The sequence below is a fragment of the Gossypium hirsutum genome, chromosome A08 (genome assembly GCF_007990345.1).
Source record: "Gossypium hirsutum isolate 1008001.06 chromosome A08, Gossypium_hirsutum_v2.1, whole genome shotgun sequence".
NCBI classification, from domain to species: Eukaryota; Viridiplantae; Streptophyta; class Magnoliopsida; order Malvales; family Malvaceae; genus Gossypium; species Gossypium hirsutum.
Window position 1 is genome coordinate 119,691,306 of NC_053431.1, and position 22,190 is coordinate 119,713,495.

General features: G+C 33.3%; 1 protein-coding gene and 2 long non-coding RNA genes across 11 annotated transcripts; all 3 read right to left on the reverse strand.

Moving 5' to 3' along the window:
• Positions 1-1,557: 1,557 nt before the first annotated feature.
• On the reverse strand, positions 1,558-8,304 carry LOC107927355 (uncharacterized). 6 transcript variants are annotated; one of them, XR_005899865.1, is made up of 6 exons: positions 8,149-8,304; positions 7,711-7,966; positions 6,731-7,137; positions 6,568-6,651; positions 6,129-6,236; positions 1,558-4,007 (listed from the first exon to the last, which is right to left on the reverse strand). It is a non-coding gene; the product is annotated as an uncharacterized lncRNA (long non-coding RNA). The 6 variants fall into 6 exon arrangements; XR_005899868.1 differs by lacking the exon at positions 8,149-8,304 and having other exon boundaries at positions 6,731-6,855; positions 6,942-7,137; positions 7,711-8,142; XR_005899866.1 differs by lacking the exon at positions 8,149-8,304 and having other exon boundaries at positions 1,558-3,399; positions 3,851-4,007; positions 7,711-8,142.
• Positions 8,305-8,683: 379 nt separating this feature from the next.
• On the reverse strand, positions 8,684-14,622 carry LOC107927455 (protein CHROMATIN REMODELING 8). 4 transcript variants are annotated; one of them, XM_016858509.2, is made up of 8 exons: positions 14,468-14,622; positions 13,967-14,165; positions 13,290-13,856; positions 12,727-13,126; positions 11,642-12,515; positions 10,883-11,492; positions 10,289-10,759; positions 8,684-9,739 (listed from the first exon to the last, which is right to left on the reverse strand). In XM_016858509.2, the coding sequence occupies exons 2-8, from the start codon at positions 14,054-14,056 to the stop codon at positions 9,074-9,076; spliced, it is 3,678 nt and encodes a 1,225-aa protein (XP_016713998.1). In that variant the 5' UTR covers positions 14,057-14,165; positions 14,468-14,622; the 3' UTR covers positions 8,684-9,073. The 4 variants fall into 4 exon arrangements, with proteins under 4 accessions (XP_016713998.1, XP_016713997.1, XP_040930918.1 ...); XM_016858508.2 differs by having other exon boundaries at positions 14,347-14,606; XM_041074984.1 differs by having other exon boundaries at positions 13,967-14,606.
• Positions 14,623-15,495: 873 nt separating this feature from the next.
• On the reverse strand, positions 15,496-17,771 carry LOC121204683 (uncharacterized). The gene is made up of 2 exons (XR_005899869.1): positions 17,513-17,771; positions 15,496-15,754 (listed from the first exon to the last, which is right to left on the reverse strand). It is a non-coding gene; the product is annotated as an uncharacterized lncRNA (long non-coding RNA).
• Between the last annotated feature and the right edge of the window lie 4,419 nt (positions 17,772-22,190).

Sequence of the window (22,190 nt, forward strand, 5' to 3'; positions counted from 1 at the left end):
TAAAAAAAATATTTTCGTAAGTGAAATAAATTGAATAAACTAATCATGACTCCAAGCCTTATAAATCATACATCAAATGAGAAAAGTAAGAAAATTTAGACATATAAACCTATATATTCAATAGATGCAAGTATTATATATATTTAGTAAATAACCTAAGACAAATTCCTCTGTCAGCTATGATCATTTGAAAGAAATTTACATATATAAATCAATTAGAATAATAACTACATGCTTATAACAAGTAAAAGAATTTACTCCAAAGAAGACATGTCTCTATCTTGAACTGCTTTGCTGTCCAAATATCGACAAACATACTAATGTTTTCAATGATGTATCTATCAATCAATCAATCTGAGATTCTATATAATGTAAACATGTCCTACCAATTCTCATTATTATTTATTAAAATTAAGAAAGGGTACATATGCAATAAAAATATTATAATTAAGTTATATTAGGTGTTAGATTATTTATTTCTATTATTAAAATTTGACATGACTGATAGCATAATTAAATGGTGACATGTGACGTGTCATGTGTATCTCATGATTATGTATAAAGACCGATTTTTAATAGTAAAAATTGATAAAATTTTTAATAGTAAAAACCAATTTACTTCTTGATCTAATGCATAGAGATTAATTTAAATATTTTTTTTTGTAAAAGAATAAAATACAATCTATCTATAATACTTTTACTGCCATAAATCTGTCCTAAGCTAAGCTAATAACATCTTTCAAGTCTGTGATGGCACCATGGATTTAAACCTTGGGATTCAAACACAAACAAGAAACCTAATCCAAAACCAAAATTATTAAGCTTGTATGTTCAAATTCACCTATTTTGTTCTACCATGTCAATTATGATTATTTTGGCAGGTAGCTCCTATGAACTAACCTACAATCAATCCAACTTCTTGTGATGCAATCGTTCTACTCAAGGAATCAATTCCGTTAGATTGATTAGAAAAACTTAATGTTTAATCAAAGCTCCTTAAGTCATTGGATCTAAAGATTTGCAATGGAAATGATTGAGTAATTAAGGTATGAACCACCTTAAGTCATTGGATTCATATCACAAACTTGAGGTATGTTAGTAGGGAAAATATTTTTTACATTTTTTTATGTTTCTTTACTGCAAAATAATTTATTAACAAAAAATAAACATAATTTTTAAAAAATGATTTCCCTCCTAAAAAAGATTTGTAAAAACAAATATATATATATATTTACTAGGTCGGGGTTTCAACCCTATCCTCAACCCCACTTCATACTTCGTTCTTTTGGGTGCGTAGAGTGTAATTAAATGAGGCATACTCAAATATTTGTCAAGTCAAATTCGAGCTAAAACAGAGATTCATCAATTTTTCTGTTTTTATTTTTAATTAATTTATAAATTTCCAATTTAAATTTAAACTCAAATCTAAACTCATAATACAAATAATTGAGTTTGAAGTCCAACATGAAAATTAAACACATTTTTTCCTAGATAAAAGAATATAATTAAGCATCAATAATTTAATTTTCATCTCAAATCGAACTCAAACTTTAAAAATGAAAATTAATCGAGCTTGATTCAAATTCAAATTCAAGTCATGTTCAAATTGTCCAGCTCAAGCTTTTTACAAGTTAAGCATGACTTGATTAGATTACACCCTAACAATACAAGTAAGCTTTTGACAAAAGTTTCATATTCTCAGCCCCGCGAAAAGAATTCAACTATAGCCTTTTCTTAACCCACACAAAACACAACAACAACAACAACAAAAATAATATATAAAATCATATAGCAAACCGTTTAAGCTAGTATTGTTTGAATTAAACAGAAATCAATTAGAGTATTGATATGATAAGAAGGGTTGAATTGGTTAGCCTACGAATGGGTACGAAAAAATTAAATTGAGCCAAAATATCAGTTGAACTAATTTTCATTTAAAAAAAATGATTCTTAATAATTTATCTAATCAAATCTGACTATTCAATCAAACTAATCAAACCAATAACCTAATCAATTCAATCAATAAATTTATTCTAAAAACCTTAATTTAAACTACCTTTTAACATGTTAAAACTTAACCGGTAAATTGGTCAATGCTTTTTCCTAATAACAACTCAGAATAATTATTAAAAACTAGCTAAACTTAAATAATAATTATTACATTCTGGTCTTCTGATTTGCTTCTTTTCATGAAATTCTAGAATAAATAGCAATAAAATACACAAAAATATATATATATAATCAAAACAAGAGATAAAATCAAGTATGGCACTAACATAACATCTAATATATTCTTTAATATAAAAGAAACAGCAAATTTTCTTGTGTGGGAATACTTGCCTTTAAATAAGAGATTTGGGGTTTACAGGTTACTTGAATTTGACCACAAATGAGATTTTATATGTGAACTTAAGAAGCTTTCAAAATCATGTATTAACCTCAAATGGAATAATTTCCATGTTTATTGTGTAAAAGGATTTCATTCTCGTTTATTTAATTCTTGCAGTGACGCATATTCCTCTCAAGGATTCTGTTAAAAAAAGACCCTGTGCAAAGATTCCTATACCCCATAGGATGAGATTTTTATTATAATATTACATATCATACCCTGTAATGGATTACCTAATTTGATTGCTCCTAATAAATTCAAGAGGAAGTTTTGAAAGCATGACATCACATGATTTACCTAATTTGATTGCTCCTAATAAATTCAAGAGGAAGTTTTGAAAGCATGACATCACATGATTAACTTATTTCATAAGGTTTATTTTGTCAATATCAATTTGAATGGTTTTTTTTGTTAAAATATATCATAAATTTATATATTCTTCGTATATTTGAAATTTAATCTTTGTATTTTTATTTATAAAATTTTTGTTTCTCTACTTTGTCAAATTTCAAAGTCCTAATTCTAACACTGTTAAAATTATTTTATAAAATTCAAATTTATTACGACGTAATTTTTTTAGTTACATAGTATTGTATTTATTTCAAAATGCAACACCAATCAATTTAACAAAAAAATAAATTAACAATGTTAACAATGGAACCTGATTTTTAAAATTGTAGAAAAATTAAATTCCTAAAAATAAAAATAAATAGACTAAATTCTAAATTTGTGAAGAGAATAAAAACATACGAGTATATGACATATTTTAACTTTCTTTTTACTTCACCTGATTTTTTTTTCCTAACTCATGAAATATAAGAATTCTATTTATTGTAAATAGGATAATTTTCTCATAATACAATAGTAAAACTCTAAAAGCCAAAAGCATCAATCTAAATGGGAGTAAAAGAAGACACTCTTGCTACTTACCCATCTCATACCTGAATTTTGGAAGAAGAAATAATCCTTCTGATTTCTATAATTCTTCTGTTAAAGTACATGAAAGGTCCCTATATTGTAGGGACTAGATTAAATTAATCATTCTATTATTAAATGGATCAATTTAATTTCTATACCATTAAAAAGAATAACAAATCCAAATTGTAGCAGAGTTAGCAGTTAACATATAAAAAATGTCTTAAATATGACTTTTTTTCAATTCCAACTCAATTTCGAACAAAAGATTTTATTTACAAAAACATAAAAACTTCCAATTTGGCCTTATTTGATTCTTTTTAATATTACATAGATTAAATTGATCTATTTAATAATAGAGAGACTAATTTGATCAGATCCTTATAATAGAGGGACCTCTCAAGTGCATTCATCATAATTCTTCTATTTGATGAATGGCAAAGAGTGTGAAGAAATAAAATCTAGTTAAAGAGAATATAATCATCATTGTTGAAAAAAATGGAAATGTAAAAACAAGGTTAGGAAACGGTTTTTCGAGTACGAAACCTGAACTATCTGCTTGCAAGAAATGATGTTGAGATGTCATGGTTGCATGGACCGGATGGAGACATCAGTACCTGGGGTTGGCCGCGGAGGTTTTAGGCTGGGTGGCTTTGCTTGGTAGTTGGCATCCAGATAACTGATGAGCCCACATAGTTGAGAACTGCCAAAGAACATCTATTGTTTTTTATGGTATAAAAGCGCTCAAAATTTGGCAGGTAGAACTAGCTGCCTGGATATATGCTAATCTAATCGTACTTTTAGGCACTTCTCTTTCAAATTATTCAAGCAATTCATGTCCAAGAATTCGTACCATTATTGAGTTTTCTCAGATGTAGATATAATCAACTGAGCATGGTTTTAAAAGTATGAAACTGGCTATGAAACTAGAGAAATCAATAAACCATAGACAATGTTAAACAGCTGCCTATATGTATCAATGCTCTCACCATTAGAAGCATTTATGCATATTCAGTTTTGGCATCCAATATAACAAGTATATGCAATCTGATCAAATGGATAATGTCAAGGAAACCTTTAAGGATATAACAAATAGCTACAGGGAAATAGGACACAATGGGCTATGAAATGAAGGCAAAATAGCCAAGACAAGGACCTGATGAAAGCTTTCCACCTTATGGCATAAACAAAAGTACCCTATTCTCTAACAGGTTTAAATGTTCTTCCGACAAATCTTATTACATTTATGAGAGATTAATGCAAATATGACAAACTCCTACCAGTTATTGATGACCCCCCTAGTCTACAACATCATGGACCCCAAAAAAGAATCATTCAACAATTAATTATCCTAGCAACAAGGAAAATCCAGTCTCTCCATATAACCTACTAGAGGTCATATCTGTACAGATATCATAACAATACCTTGTTGGTCCTACATTCTCTCTCTCCAGTTAGTATGAAAATACAATTGACGTAACAATATCAGATAATATAGATGTAACATCAGATCTCACAGATGGTAATACTTGCGAACTCAGTCAATGAGAAGAATTCACAGTAGAGATTGTAGGGAGGTAAAGACAGGATAGAAGCATGATCTTTTAACTTCTTATCCCACAGCTTCAATTAAATCAAATGTCAGATACAATTGTCACAGCTTGTCACCCCAAATCTTATTTACTGGTGTAAGCATCATGTTTAGATGAATAAATCCAGTCCCATAACAGGATTAATGGCTAGAGCAAATGATCATGTAACTCAATTCAACTGATTTTTACAATCATGTGCTAAATTTCATCAACCTAAAACTCTAGGCCATAAGACAGATCAGCCAAGTTAGTATGAGACCATATAAAGGACTTTCTCTCTCTACATAGATTTGCAAGCAAAGAATTGTGTTTTTCCTTAGAGATTCTTGCTACACCAAGATCAAAGATAAATTTGAAACTAGTTTTAACCCTTCTAATCTTTTAAGATTCCATTAGCTTGCAGCTGCACTAGTGTCATAAACCTCAACATTCGCCATTTCAATCTTACAATTTGATATTAATTCGTTAACCCAATTGATTCAAATCAAATGCAAGTGACTGATTTATAAACTAGACATCAATAAGTTGGTCATCACAAGGATCACTATAGTTAAAATTAACAAAATAAACTAGAATGTGATACGGACGCTTTTATTGCAATAGGAATTTTAGTTTTATTTATTATATCAGGTTTTATTAAGAGTTTTAGTTTTACTTATTTTCTCTATTATATTAGGTTTTTATTTCCTTCACAAACTCTAGGTTAGGAATTCTATTAGGACTCTTTTATTTGTTATTAACAGTCTATAAAAGGCTGTCAATATGAAATAAAGAGGCAAGCAATTATTCTATAAAAAAGAAACGTTATTTTGAGAGGGGGTTCAGGACAAATCTGCCTTTTGAGTAACCATAGGTCGAAGCAAGAAGTCTTTCTCGTCTAGGCCTGTGACTAGATCCTACACCAATGTGCATAACAGAATGCTTCTTTTCCTTAAATTTTCTTTTAAACCGTTCACATTCTTAAAATTTTATAATGAGAGAGAAGTCTTGTACTTTATTTGTTTGGCTATTGTCAAAAATTTATTAAGCAGTTACAAGTATTTGATCATAGATATATTTAACATATGTCTACATGCAAGAAAGAATTAGCTAGAAAAAGTTCAAATAATGCCTTCAAAAGTGCAACCCTGATCCTTAACAGCAAGACCATGAATTAAAATTACCAAGCTTCTACTACCGAGATCACTTAACAAGCTCCAGGAATGCTATTAAATCCAAAAGCTTTTTCTTACCCAGGCAAACATGAAAGAGCTTAATAGCCTCAAAACCTTGTGGTTAAGACTTCTTTTTTCCAGCCTAATAAATCCTTGTTTCTAAGATATGAAGCATCCAAGAAAGTCCTACAAGACAAGGTGAAATAAGATTAACATTTATTTATATATATAAACTTCTATGAAGAACATAAAACTGAATATTTATCTGACAAATAGTGTCAAATCTTAACCAAGTTAAAATAGGTGCAGTATAAGCTGCGCCCGCTTGAAGAAAACTTCAATTCAGGAAAAGTTCTTAATAAGAGCATAAATCGATAGATGTATTTTTGTTTCCGAATGAAAATATTCGCATCATGTTCGAGAAGAAAATTTTAAAATGATACTAACTACTAATAATATTTTAATCAGTCATAAAACCCAGAATGATGCTTAACCTATGAAAGAAAAGATACTTAACTAGAACCATCTCAAACTACTTTTAAAAGTTTCCAACTACAAATATGTGCTCCATGTTGATTTCATGTGTCAACTGAAGCAATGCCTGCAAGGCACCAAACTCAGCTACAAGCTGCTTCAAAGAATATCTTTCATTCTAAAGAAGGACAAGTAGAAATCTGAACCTGATGGGCCTAAAAGCACATCCACAACGAGTTCTCAATGAAGCTTCAGGAGGTGGTTTGCTGCTAATGCCAGAGCATTTTGTCCAGCTAAATGTAGCATATATATGTAGGATGCAAGAGTAAAACTAGAAACAAACTGAAGCATGGTGAGAAGCTGGGTAAATAAGGTCCTTTGGTCAACATGACAAACTAGTAAATTTGCTCAATGCACCATTTGGATGGATGGTGAGATGTGATTCCACTGAGCCGAAGCCTCAAAATGGCAATGGACCTAATCATACTTCACAGAGGTGGGAATGCCTTCCTACCATGCATCCAAATGAAGCACAAACTGCATGCATAGAAATGAAAGTGCATCATGATAACCGGTACCCAGCATTCATTCATCATCATGATGGGTAAAAAACCTACAACCAAAAAGTAGACGTCAACTGTCAACCGATGAATTTGCACCATTGACGGAAGCATTAAGTCTTGTATAATGCCCTTTTACAAAGTTAAAAAAGAAAGCAAATTTTAATCGCCATGGATAAACAATGTTCAAAGCTCTTGAACTACATGTCAGCGTGCAAATTTTCAAATAATACCTAGGGAACTTCAAAGCATAGGGAAATTCCTTTGGAGTTGAAAATCATGACATGGTAAGTTGTGGCCAATACATCAGACTTCTTGTCAATTACAAGAACCTCAAATGTTCTTAGTGCCTATTGCCTAATATGTCTCTTCTATTCTGTTGAGATCGATAACATCAAATATGATAGACATTCCTAAACCTCATTCTCAAATACCTGGATAATTCCAAACCAATAAAATAAAATATCAAAAGGTTCATATAGATTTATTTAGGAAAAATGTTTATTAAGTTAACTAAGTTTGGCCTACGACGGTATTTTATACTCCATTTTTCCCTAATTTCTTCCCTTACTAACCAAATGAAGAAACAAAATAAAATAACAACGCAGATTAAGGTTTAAGAAAACCTCTTGAAGGATCCATGAACGGGAGTGAAGATCTCAAGAGCAGCATATCAATGAGAATTGGAGATCGGTTCAAAGCATCGAAGCAGCTTCACTGATCGATACGATGAGTGAGAGAAGGATCCATTAACGGGATTGAAGAGCTCGAGAGCAGCAGATCGATTGAGAACCGGAGATCGGTTCAAAGCATCGAAACAGCTTCACGGATCGATACAAAGAGTAAGAGAACCATGAATACAGGTACACTTCAAGCCATTACCTGCAATCAAAATTCAACAGGTAATCAGCCAACCACCTAAAAACCGGCATTTTCTCCTTGCCAATAATTTCTTCCACAGGATTTTGAAATTTGAAAAAAAAAAAAAGGAAAGCAATTAGAGATAAATTTGGGGAAACCCTAGGGTTTTGCAAACAGTTTGATCGAGAAAATTTAAAACGTACGAGATTACGTGTTGAAGTTTTTCTTTTCTTTTTTTTTTTTGGAGGGTAAAGCTTTCGCGGTCTTTGCTGCGCGCAAAAATCTTGCAGTTTTTTTTTTTTTTGGAGTTTTTGGACCAAAATACCTAACGGTTAGTGGTAGGAAGAAAATACGTAAATTAGTCCTCAAACTATGGTCCAAAATTTAAATTGGTCCCTAAATTAAAAAAATTGAAAATAAAAAATTTTAAAATATCAATATCAATGTCAATTAGGTTCTTCTACCAGTTTAAACTTTAATTTTAGGCGTTAAATATTAGTTCAAATTTAATTTAGAGTACATTTAATACACACTGATTAAATTTTAAACACGATTAAATTTTAAACACGATCTATATCCATATTATAAAAAACTTGGATCCTACCCGTCGAAATATAATTAACCCTCCTATGGATAAATTTATTTAATAAAAGGTTAAATTCGTTTACTGGTTTAATCTCTGGTCAAAGCCATAATTTTGGATGTAAATATCGAATATAAATATGTATCCCATATCAATTATTTTTCAAGATTTTAATATATATTGAGAATCATGTCCAGTTTTGCATTAGACACAAATGCCGTACATATTTTAAGAAAAATGAAAAAAGCGAAATATTAAAAAATAAACCTACAATTCCTTTTGGATCAGCTAAATAGCAAAACAAAATACCTCAGGGGAGAAACTGTGGTTTACGCTATACAGTGAAACATTTGTTGTAGTGAAAAATTAAGTGCATCAAAAAATTTATAGGCCGACTCCATCCTCTCTCCATTTCCCCCCTGGGACTTGCATACACTACTGCCATAACCACGTCGATCGTGATGCCAGACATGAATGTTCAAACTGCTTGTGAACATAGAATTGTTATGAATGCTGTCGAAGCAACAAGTCTCGGGATAAACAAATTATTGCTGCCGATACTCTGGCTTTAGAACCCAACGTGATCCGTTCGGATCTTTTTCTAGTTTAGCAATTTCCTTCAATAGATTCTTAAACAAAGGCAGATTGTTTGATGGTATTCGGTCCTTGAAATGATCCACGATGCTGGCTGAATCCGTGCTTCCGCCTTTTTGTTGTATGAATGTACATATCTGACGAATTAGTACCTCAGGCTGCACGCTGGATGAGTTAGAAGATGACCGGGACCTAGAAGTCCTGCTAATGGTGGGTCTTGTGGTGTTCGACGAGCTTGAAACTGATCCGAACTGATGTTCGAGTCCAGCACCAATGGCTTGTTCTTGGTTTCCACGGATTCGAGCTAGCAATTCTGCTGAAGATAATGCCTTGCTGGCAGCGGCCCCAGCTGCTATGCCGGTACTAGATGACTCACCTGAGGGTTTTACTAACTGAGTGTTCAAAGCTGAGCCGAATTTCTTTCGAACTGCTGACGGTGCACCAGCAGCTCCAGATTTCCCGGTCCAAGTAGGAACGGAAATACTATCATGGCTTCGAAGCATTCGTGATTGTCGTAATGCTTCCGCTGCTCTTTGTGCCACTTGTGAAGCCTGTTCCTCAAGCCTCACCTTCTCTTCATCATTGGCATTCACTATGGCATCATGGTTCACAGCACTCTTGAGAGAAAAAAGAAAAACAAACAAATTGTGGGAAAAATGTTTTATGAGAATCAATGGAATTAATATAATCCATTTATCAATAAATTTATATTAAACATGAATATATTCAATAAAACCAAAAATTGTGGTAAAAGTACCATGAAGGCCCAAGAATCGGATTGCATTTTGCCCTTTTACTTAAAAAATAAGTAAATTAATCAATGTACATTAAATCAAAGTGCAAATTAATTCTCCTGTTAAAAATTTCATCAATTTCTACGGTCAGACAAAATTTCATACATTTCTACTGTCAGACACTGATCCATATACATCAGCATAAGGTACACATGATGCGCCACGTGTTACTGTCTAGTTATTCCATTAGTTTTACCAATGTTTAACAGCACAAATGGATGAAATTTTTAACAAAAAAAATTAATTTGCGCTTTGATTTAACGTATAGGGACTAATTTACTCAATTTTTTAGTAGAGGGGGCAAAATGCAATCTAAATCCTAGTACATACCTCCATGAAAATGTTAATGTTAGATAGAGAGACATATCTTACATGTATTCCTTGGGCATCAAAAAGGCTCCTCAAAATATTTTTTTCTTCATCTACTTCACCATCACTATGATCATCTTTTTCTTTTCCTTTCCTCTTTGAATGACTGCCGTTTGAGCTATTGCCGTTTCTACCAGCACCATGATCAGAATGAGAACCAGCTGCTCTCAAATGTTCCTGCTTATGCCGCTTATCTTTCTGCATAACAACGATATTTACATCTTCTGACAACTGACTGAAAATATTAGATGTTTCGGTCGACCCATTCTCTCCTTCATCATTCAGAACAAAAAGATCCTTCATGTCTCGAGCTTTAAAGAACCTTCTCTGCTGAGGGTTCTTCAGTATCTTATTGGTAAGAAAATGTTTGTAAATCTGCCGATGGTACACCTTCTCTTCGATTGTTCCACGAGTAATCAATCTATAAACAGTTACATCTCTATTCTGACCAATACGCCAAGCACGCTCCCTTGCCTGTCAGCGGTGAAAGCCATCACCCGCAACAGTTTTGAAAAGTTAACATTCTAATAGAAATATCTGCATGTATTATATACCATAAACACTATGTCAATGAAAAAGAAGTCAGTCAAAAGATACCTGCATGTCCGTTGACGGGTTCCAATCAGGGTCAAAGATGATCACCCTGTTAGCTCCAGTTAAATTTGTTCCTAAACCACCTACTTTCGTAGTCAAAATGAAAATAAATATATCATCGGAGTTGTTGAATTCATCTATTAAAGCCATTCTCTGTTTTACAGGAGTATGTCCATCCATTCGTCGATAGCAATAGCCACTTGTAGTTAAGAAGTTTTCAAGAATGTCAAGCATTTGCTGTGTTTGAGCAAACAAAAGGACACGATGGCCCTGATCCTTCCAAACCTGGAGAACTTGGGCAACCACTTTCATTTTCCCACTCCGTTCAGGATTTCCGTAATCTGGATTCTGGCAGGAATGTTCTCTCTCAAGCAGATCAGGATGGTTACAGATCTTACGCATCACATCAATTCCGTAAAGAGAATTTCTACCCCCATCCAGTATTTGTTCCACATCTGAGCTAGCAAGAAATGCTCTATAGACAGATCTTTGTTCGGCAGTAAGGCTACAAAAAAGTACATGTTCTGCCTTTTTAGGCAGATGGGCATTCACATCAGCCTTCATGCGCCGGAGTAGATATGGCATGACCAAATCACGGAGGACAACAGCACATCTGCACATTATCCAATTTAAAATTTCAGAAAACAATCATAACGAACAATGAAAGATTTCAGTACAAGAAACCCAAGGCAGCAACAGGTTCTACTTCTTCCAACTCGTTTTAAAAATAAACTGAATTTTTTAGAGATACATGATCCGCACCTGTAGGCTGTTGATACCTGTAATGGTGAAGCATTGGCATATCCGCCAACAGATATAGGGACTGCAAACTCTGCCTCAAATACAGGTAAGACACCCAACTTCCCAGGGAAAACAAAATCAAATAATGACCATAGTTCACTAAGCTTGTTCTGAATTGGTGCACCAGTCATTATTATACGGTGAACTGTTTGAAGCTGTTTACAAACCAGAGTGATTTCAGCATTTGGATTTCGGATTCGATGTCCTTCATCCAAAACTGCATAACCCCATTCTATGTCAAGTAACTTTTCCCCTATCAATCGGAGTTGCTCATAAGTTGTAATCAACAACCCAGATTTTGACCGCAAAACTCTATTTATTAAAGAATCCCATTTTTTGCTGCTTTTAGAACACAAGTTCCCTTCATAGTCGCTGTCCACTGATCCTTCACTTTCATAGTCACTTTCTTCATTAGATTTGGCTTGATTCTTCTTGTAAGCAGGATCTTGAGCAGAATCATGTAGTATCTCGACATGAAATTTTGGATACCATCTACGTGCCTCCCTTTTCCATTGTCGTAAGAGTGTTACAGGGCAGACAACAATGCTTGGCTCATACATGTTACTGAAGTGCAAAGCTCCAAGAAAAGACAAGACCTGGACAGTCTTGCCAAGACCCATTTCATCCCCAATGATCCCACCTGCTCTTTGACAATGTAGTTCCCACATCCACTGTACTCCCACTTTCTGATAGTCAAAAAGCTTGCTAAAAATGGTTTCAGGGATTTTTAGCCCGCCTTCAAGTGTTACATAAACAGGGTCATTATCATCCACATCCTCCGTGCCCTTTTGGTCTTCCTCTTCATCATGGGAAGTCAAGTTATCCCTCACATCTTCTGCACAAAATTTAAGAAATTTACATTAAAGAAAAACAAGTTTCAGCTGAAAATGCAAACCGCATATGTTCAACAAAAACCAAACAGTTACACCCAATCATTCATAATAACCAGATTGTTTCACAACTATCAGGAACAAACTCAGAAAGAGATCATGGTTAAAGCAATCAAAAAATGCCTTGTCAATTAGCAATAATTAAGCTGAGCATACCTCCCACTTCCATATCTCTTTCCTCACGAGAGATCCGCTTTCTCCATTTCTTGTCAGGCAAAGGCCTCTTCTTTTTCCGTTTTGAGCTTTTATTCTCCCCTACTTCTTTTGACTGAGAAAAATTTAAAGACTTTTTTAGCCTTTGAAAAGGAAAGGTGGGTGCATCAAGCTTTGGCAAAGCATCAGGATCAAGTAGTTTCGTTGATGGGCGAACTTGTGCAGCCTCTGATATCGACTTTGCAGCTCTAGCAACACTAGCAGAAACAATATCATCTTTCTCATCTTCTTCATAAGGAACATTGTGCTCATTTGATGTACCAGGCTGTTGAAGACGGCGCTCAAATCCCTTAAGTTTATGAAAAGGGGTTAATATTCCCTTCCGCACCAGTTCATCCCTTTCCTAAGCCAGCAATAGTATGGTGTTAGCAGCATTCTCCCTTCTCCCTATATCTATATATATATATTGCAGACATATGTAATAACCATCTAATCCCTTCTCCCTAACTAAAAAGTGTCTCGCAAGCCAAAAAGTAACAGAATATTAGGAACCATGATTAACTTACAGTTTCCACAAATCCTGCAGATGCTGCATCCAACACTGCATCAAAATCAACATCATCATTAAAAGAAACTGATTTCTTCCGCTTTTGTTTAGTTTTGCTAGGCTTTTGGATTTCTTTTGACTTCCTTTTCAGCCTAGGCTCTTCCTTCACCAGGTCTTCTATCAACTTGTCATGCTTTACACCCTCGGACGAACTTTCTTTGAGTAACCCTGACAGTTCTTTCTCAAGTTGAGCCTTTGTCCTTTTGAGACTCTTTAGCCTATCAGTAGCTAAGGCACGTTGAAGGGTTGAATCACGCGAACGCAACTGCATAGCACTTTCATCATCATCCTCTCTTTTCCCTTCCTCCACATGCTCATCCTTCGCATCATGGTCACCACTCGTGACAACTTTCCTTTCTTCAACAGTGGATGCAACAGCATCAATTTCGAATTCCACAGCCCTCAATTTATTCAAGAGTTTCACCTGGCTGGCCGATGATGATGGGTTGTTCCCTTCCAACTTATCGGCCGGTTCCTCCTCGGTGCTCCCTCCTACTTCACTACCATCCAAAGCATTGTTTTCCGCCTGCCATTCAACACAATTATCCACTGTCAAAATCTCCACACCTCATCAGCATTATCAACAAAACAGTAACATTTTAAAATCGAATTGATGACAGAGATCAGAGCCGATACCTTGGCTAATACATCCTGTTCGATATCCTCAGGATTTGCGGACGTAACACCTAAACTACTCAACAATATCCTATCCTCCTCTTCCTCCATCAAATTTTACCATAAAAAAACCTCAGCTACAATCTCATCATATAAATAAACAAATCAAAATCACGATATATTCTTCCTTCAACACACCAATTTCGCCCCCCAATTTCAACTGCAAAAGAAAATGTATAATTCCGTAATTGATTCGATTAAGTCAAATTCCTGCCCAAACTAGTAACCTAAGATGCTCATATGATAAAAGAAATTAAAAACAAACAAATATTCAGAAATAATTCCTCTCTTTTATCCTTAAATGAAAAGCAAAGCATTTGATGAAGAGCTCGTCGACATACCCAAAACTTGCAATTACAATCGTTGCAAAAGAGAAATTTAAATTTAAATTTAATTTGTTCTTCAAGATTATTATTAATGATAAATCAGAAACAAATCGAGAATTTTTTTTTCTTATTTCACCGGTTCATTCGATTTTGCTTTGCGCCGTCTCTTTCCACTATCCCTTTGCTCCCCCTCCAGTTTTTTCTCTCTGTGGCTTCGATACGACCCAAATGGAGGTCGTATTAGGAACAAAGTGGATTTTATTTTCGTTACGCTCGCTGTTTCTGTCTTCCTCCGCAAGGAAAAGAAAAACTCAATTTTGTATTTTTTATTAAAAACGCCGTCGTACGTGTGCGTTTCAACCCACCTATAGGTCTAAATTTCCTGGTCTAGTTAAGTTTGAAATTTAATTATGGTCACCGATTGTTGTTTGCTCGAGCCATGAGGGCTGCATATTTCTTTATAAGCAAATATTCGAGTTTTGTGTATAGAGAAGATAATATTAGGAGTGTAGGTTCTTAATTTAAAGGTTTAATTTGATTGAATTTTAGATTTAATTAAAGTTTAATATAATTATTGAATACGGATATATAATTATGTATTTGAAATGATAAAATTAAGTCCCCCTATTTGCTTAATTTAAAATATTAGTCACATTATTATTAATTTAAAAATAAAATATTGAATCTAGTTGACCATATTGAATCTAATTGACCGTAATAATATATCTTCCATGGTTCATCAATTTGGATTTGAACAAAACATGCTTATGAGTTTATCAATTTTATTATTACAAAGCACTATACCGAGCATCCCAATAAGTGATCAATGAAATAAATAAACATATTACATTATAAGTGTTTTTTTTTTCTAATAATAGTAGTTACAATGAATATTTGATTGAGCAATCGTTTGGATCACACAAATCGTATGAGATACTTTATTAAAATTCAATTAAAAATTAAGCAATATACATATGAATTTATACTTTGTTGGTATATGTATATTTGATTAATATAATTAATATCATAAGCTATTTTAATTATAATTGTGTTAAATGTTTACATTCTATGTGCACGTCATACTTGATGACGCTATTACCATCATATTATTGTTAAAAGCATACGAACATGACATTTATGTGTGTAATGAGTCAATTTAATCCGGGCCCAAAATAAAATAAAAATACATTAAATAAAGTCCAAAATTTTAAACAATCCATGGCCCAATTACAATACCCAAATGACCCATCAACAAAAATGAACCCAAGCCTAAGACCCAAAACATAATATCCCTAAGCCCAATTTATGGCCCAACATTTAGACACCCTCAGAAACCCTAGGTTACGCTAGGTGCGCCGCAACCTAGCCTCCGTACGGCCTCCAGCTCGCCTCTGTACCCACTGCTCCATGTCACCAGTCGTACCTGCAAGTAAAATAAAAGGACTATGGCAGCAATAATAGAAAAACAGCAGAGCAAAAAAGAAAAAAAGTTTGTATTTTTTACATTATTTTTTTCTCTCGGCTATAAAGCCCAAGAGAAATTGTTTTGTAATTTCTTCTATGAAAGCACGGCCTTTTTATTAAAATAACCCCTTAATTTTAATTAAGTACCAAAATGATCCACTTTTTTAATTAAATACTAAAATGACTTGAAATCTACAGTAAAATTTGGTGGAGCCAAATTATATGGTGCCACCAACTTCTCACATCAGCAGGGAGCATAAAAAATTAATTTTTGGGTGGAGCCGTGTGGAATGGCACCACCTGTATAAATATTAGGAAAATACTGAAATTTTTGAAAACATGAGAGGACTTCAAAAAAATTAACCATTTTTCTGGTGGAGCCAACTTAAATGGCGCCACCAAATTCTGCCATGTCAGTCCTTTTTTTTTTACTTTTCTTTTGTCTTTTTTTCTTATTTATTTATTTTATTTTATTTATTATTATTAACTTTAAAAATTTTGAAATATATATTTGAAATATTTTATTAATATATATTTTTAAAATTTTAAATATATATTTTGAAATTACTTTTTTAAATTTTAAATATTTAAATAATTTAAACTTTCAAATTTGTTATTAGTTTTATAATAATTTAAATATTATTTAATTTTTTTATAATATTTTAAATTATGATTTTTAAATTATTTTTAAAGATATTCAAACCATTTTTTAAATTCTATTTAAAAGTTAAAAATAATATTTTATTTTAAAAAGTGAAATTTGAATTAATAAAAAAATTTAAAAATATTTTTCATTTTCTAGAAATACTGCAAGTTTTGAAAAAATGGGGACTTAAAAATAATTTTTTTAACTCTCCTATTGGAATATATTTTTTAATTTTTTATTAGTTCAAATTTCACTTTTTAAAATAAAATATTATTTTTAACTTTTAAATAGAATTTAAAAAATGGTTTGAATATCTTTAAAAATAATTTAAAAATCATCATTTAAAATATTATAAAACAAATTAAATAATATTTAAATTATTATAAAACTAATAACAAATATGAAAGTTTAAAATATTTAAATATTTAAAAATAATCTTTAAAATTTTAAAAAGTAATTTCAAAATATATATTTAAAATTTAAAAAATATATATTAATAAAATATTTTAAATATATATTTAAAAATTTTTAAAGTTAATAATAATACATAAAAGAAAAGAAAAGTAAAAAAGACAAAAGAAAAGTAAAAAAAAAAACAAGGACTGACATGGCAGAATCTGGTGGCGCCATTTAAGTTGGCTCCACCAGAAAAATGGTTAATTGTTTTGAAGTCCTCCATGTTTTCAAAAATTTCAGTATTTCCCTGATATTTATACAGGTGGAGCCATTCTACATGGCTCCACCCAAAAATTAATTTTTTATGCTCCCTGCTGACGTGGCAAGTTGGTGGCACTATATAATTTGGCTCCACCAACTTTTATTGTAGATTTCAGGTCATTTTGGTATTTAATTAAACAAGTGGGTCATTTTGGTACTTAATTAAAATTAAGGGGTTATTTTAATAAAAAGGCCATGAACGCACACAAGCAAATCAATAAAACAAAAACTGAAGTTTAAAAGGTTTTTTGTTGGTTCTTTTCTCATTTTCTTTTATTGTCTGTTTATTGTATTTCCTTTTTTTTTAGCAAATCTATTTTAAAATAAACTAAAGGGGAAGGAGGAGAGACTCACTTGATTTCCCCGCGGTTGCGACGCCGGAGGGTCCTTCTCCGTCATCGAAATCAAACCCAAAAGGGAGTCAAGCTCTATCTCCTTTCGATTCTTCGGGTTTTGGTGGCTTAGCCTTCAAAGGCGCTTCAAAGCGGGGCTAAAAAGTCCCTTTCGCTCAACGCCAGCCATTGGCCACGACTGCAGCGCGGTGGACTGCCAAGAACCCTTTCGGCCGGAGACAAGAGGAAAGGATGAGAGGGTTTCAAAGGTTTTCTTTTAGTTTTTTTTAAAGAGGGTTGAAATGAATGATTAAAAAAATTGGGATTAAATGGAGGCACGAAACGGTGCCGTTTTGTACCAAGGTCACCAGCGCCAAAACGGCACCGTTTAAGGTAACCCGCGCGACCTGCCCGTTTAGCAGAAGATCCGCACGTTTTCAAGGCCCAAATGGGAAATTTACTGTTTTACTCCCTACGCATTGTCACTCTTATTCAATTTCGCCTCATTGTCTTTTTTATTTTTAAAATCCCGTCTCATTTTATTTCGTGCACGATCTGGTCCAACATTTCTGATAGAAAAGGGCTGGGAATCCGTCCTCCCCTGGAGCCTTTGTTGATCCCATTCTAAACAAAGCTTCCCTCACTTCCTCTCTAGTGTACGGCGCTATGAGCTTTCTATTATCTTCCTTATAAACATAACGATCAATACCCATGATTAACTGTTCATATATAGTTGTATTCCCAGCTGTGAATAAGTTCTGAAAATAAGCTCTAGCAATACTCTCCATTTCCTTTACGTCTTCTGTGTCCCTTCCCTCTTCATTTTGCAGCTTGATAATCTGATTTCTCATTCTCCTCTGAGTAGCTTGGCTATGAAAATAAGCTGCATTTCTATCTCCAAATTTCAGGCAATTTAATCTAGCTTTTTGTTCCCAATAATATTCATCCTTTTCTATCTCAAAATTTAATTGAATCTTCATATCAATAATCTCAGCTAAATTCGTGTCATCCCTTTCAGCTTCAATCAATTCTGACAATTTCGCTGTTAGAAACTATTTTTTCCTCTTCCTGTTCATTTGTATTTTCCTAGCCCATTTTTTCAACCCCTTACTTACAAATTTCAGCTTTTGCAAGAAATCCCCTGCTGCAATTCCCCATAATTTTTTTACTTCATCCACAAAAGAATCCTCCAATGTCCACCAAGCTTTGAACTTAAAACTATTTCCTTTTTGCCTTTCTTCCTCCCTTCTTGTGACTACTAAAAGAGGATAATGATTTGAAAAAGAGTGTACCAGATGCTGAATTTTTGCCTCGGGGAACATTAACAACCACTTTTCATTAGCCACTCCCCTATCAAGTCGTTCTTGAATGTTTGTCTCTGGAAAATTTCCTCTCTCCCAAGTAAACCAATTTCCAGTGAACCCCACATCATTTAATTGGTATTCCTCTAGTGTGTTTTGAAACTTTTCCATTTTTCTTTTATCTCTAGGCAGCCCTTATTTTTTTCAAAACTATACATAATTTCATTAAAGTTCCCACATACAAACCAAGGGATATCTTCATCGTTATAAAGATTTTTCAAAACATCCAATGAGTCTTCTCTATCTTGAGCATACGGGGATCCATAAAAACCTATAAGGCGCCATTTAACATCAATTTCCTTTTCCTCTACTATCACGTCAATATGTCTTCCAGAAAAATTTTGAAGCGTAATATTAGTATCATTTCGCCATGCCAAACACAACCTTCCTCTAGTACCTTCTAAACCAACGCCGATGCCATTTGTATAACCATAACTCCATCGAACTCTCTCCATCTACTTTCTACAAAGCTTAGTCTCCATAAAGAAGACTACTTGAGATTATAGACCTTCAGCGAGTGCCGAAGTCTTCAAGTTGCCCGTGGGCTCCCTAAACCACGGACATTCTAGCTTAGGATTTTCATTGCACCCAGTCGGCTTGCCTCTTGGCAGCCATCGATGATAAATGATTTAATTCCATCATCCTTTTATTTATTGGCATTACTTTGTTAGTATCATCTTGTTCAGGTAATTCATCTATTTTCCCTCTAGATCTCTTCTTCCCCTCTTCACCTATTAATGTTTCATCCTCTAGATCATGGTCCATTGCAATATGGGTTGGATCTGCCAATGCGAGTCCCATCTGATTTCCTCCACCTAATGCCCCTCTTTCTAAATTAAGACTGAGAACTGGATCCACAGCCTTCCCAAGCCTCCTTCCACTTTGCGTTTTCTACTGTTCATTATCTAAGATCACGTTATTTTCACCCATTACTCTCACACTCTCCTCTCCTTCCTTACGAAGCCAAATGCTATTCATAGCCATAGCTTTTCAAAACTGAGCTCGCAACAAAAGATCCCACCCCATATCAGCAACTTCCACGCCTAGAGCCATCTTTGCTTCACAAAAAGAATCTTTATGGCTAATCGTCCACAAAAGAAACAAAATAGCTTCAGTCTTTCATATTTAAAATTAACATAGGAACGCCTCCCACAAAATAGAATCTATTTTTTCCTCTTCAATAGACATCTTACATCAATTTTAACTTTAATTCTCATGAAGTTTCTGTTTTCTTTTGCCAAATTTGCTTCATCATATTTCAGAAATTCACCTAAAAAATTCCCTAATTGTATCACTAAATTTTCAAAAAATAAGCCAATAGGGATATCATGGATCTGTACCCAGAAAGGTGTTAGAACTAGAGGCACTTGTAATGGATCCTCCCCCCATTGCAGTTTATAAAGAACCAACAAATGATTGTTAAAAGTCCATGGAGATCCTTTGATAACCCTTTCCAAATCCATGATATGAAAAAATTGAAACAAATACATTTTCTCCGCCAGATCTCAGATTTGGACTCCTCGAACAGGATGCCACAGATTCGCCAAAGTACTCTTCATTGCTGGAAAATGGATTATACTGGCTGTCAAAAAAACAACCCACAATTTGTAAATTCTCTCCTGTTCTATGCAGATATGTTTGTATTTGAACAATTGCATCTTCTTCATCATTAATCATCAAATAAGCTAATTCGTTTTCCATCACTACAGGGGTAGATCTCGATCTTGGCTTTCTTGTAGATGAGAGACCACTGTGCCAGGCGCTTCAATTATCAAAACAAAACAAATGAAAAAACAGTAAACAAAAAAACATAGAATCCTTGCCAAAGGCGGCAGACCCAAACGTGCTAGGGTAGCAGACTCAAGACTCTTTTTTTCAACCTAAATTGTTTTGTATATTAATTATTTTAAATTGTTTTATACTATTCACTTTAAATTGCTTTTTATAATATCTATTTTAAATTTATTTTTTATGTATTATTTATTTAAAATTGTCTCATTATTTATTTTAAATTTTTTATGTTATTTATTTCATTATTTTGATTATTAATGTTGGTATTTAAGTGACATATGTTATGTGATTATTGCCATTGTGTGTATTATAATTCGTTCATTCGTATTTTCATATCATTGTCATTCACTTGTATAATATTGTATTCATGTATTATTGTTCCATGCTCATTACTAGAAGTGTGCATGGGCCGGGCGGCCCGGCCAATCCTGAAGGCCTGCCTGAAAAATGGGCTTGAACAAAAACGAGGCCCGTTTAGAAAACGAGTCGGGCCTCGGGTAAGATTTTTTGGCCTGGCCCGACCCAATTTTAATATTATTTTTTATTTTATTTTTAATTTTAGTAACTTTAGTATTTTGACTTTACTCTTTTTGTTGTTTTTAATGTTATTTTTATATTGTAAAACTTTTGTTATTAATATAATTTGGTTCTTAATTTAGTTCTAATTTGTTTCAAATTTTCAATTTTAATATAATTACTTTTTATTATATTTTTAATTTATGTATTATTTTAAGACTTATTTTAATATCATTTTTTGTTTGTTTTTTGTTTTAATATTTATTTTTATGTTTTTAAATGTATTTGATTTATTATATTTTAAAGTTTTTTATTTAATAAAAAAAGAAAAAAAATTAATATGGCCGGGCCAGGCCGGGCAGGGCTCGGGCCTACCATTTTTTTCCCGGGCAGGGCTTGGACAAATTTCCAGGCCCATATTTCGGGCTGGGCCAGGCCCGGGCCTTAAAAACGGGCAGGAATTTTTTATGGGCTTGACCCCAACCCGGCCCAGCCCGACCCATGCACACCTCTACTCATTACTATATTTTTATTTCATGTCATCGCATCATGAATTTAGCTCCAACGTATTTATCCCATATAGATTGTTTTATTTTACTCCAAACAAAATGAATGCACATCGTTAAATGTTGTATTCGCTATTATTCAAAAAAAAAAGGAAAATTTTTCAAAATAAGGTAATATTTCGTGTTTTGGAAATTTGAGAAATCGTACCCTAACTTACGGGGTTTCGATTTTCTCGCTAAACCTGAATAGTCAAATACCCTTTTGAATTTCAATGAAAATTAAAAGCAAACTTATTCTCGATGGCTCAAATATCGCATCCTAACTTACGGGATGTGGCATATTGTTATCGCGAGACGAGTAGGCCTTTGATGCTCGTTTCAATTTGATTCAAGCATATTTAAAATGAACAATAATAAAGAGGGATCATATTTTCAAATCTTTTCAAAATTTTAACTTTCGACATTAAGACATTAATTAATCAATTAGGTATCAATTTTGGGCGTGACGAGGGTGCTAATCCTTCCT

Bases quoted from the DNA above. Each gene is read 5' to 3' on its own strand.
- LOC107927455 (XM_016858509.2), bottom strand. From the start codon at position 14,056: ATGGAGGAAGAGGAGGATAGGATATTGTTGAGTAGTTTAGGTGTTACG. The intron at 12,516-12,726 runs GTATGCTCAGCT...AATTTTGTGCAG, and splicing joins AAGAGATATGGAAGTGGGAG to AAGATGTGAGGGATAACTTG. The intron at 10,760-10,882 runs GTATCTTTTGAC...CACCGCTGACAG, and splicing joins ACCCGTCAACGGACATGCAG to GCAAGGGAGCGTGCTTGGCG.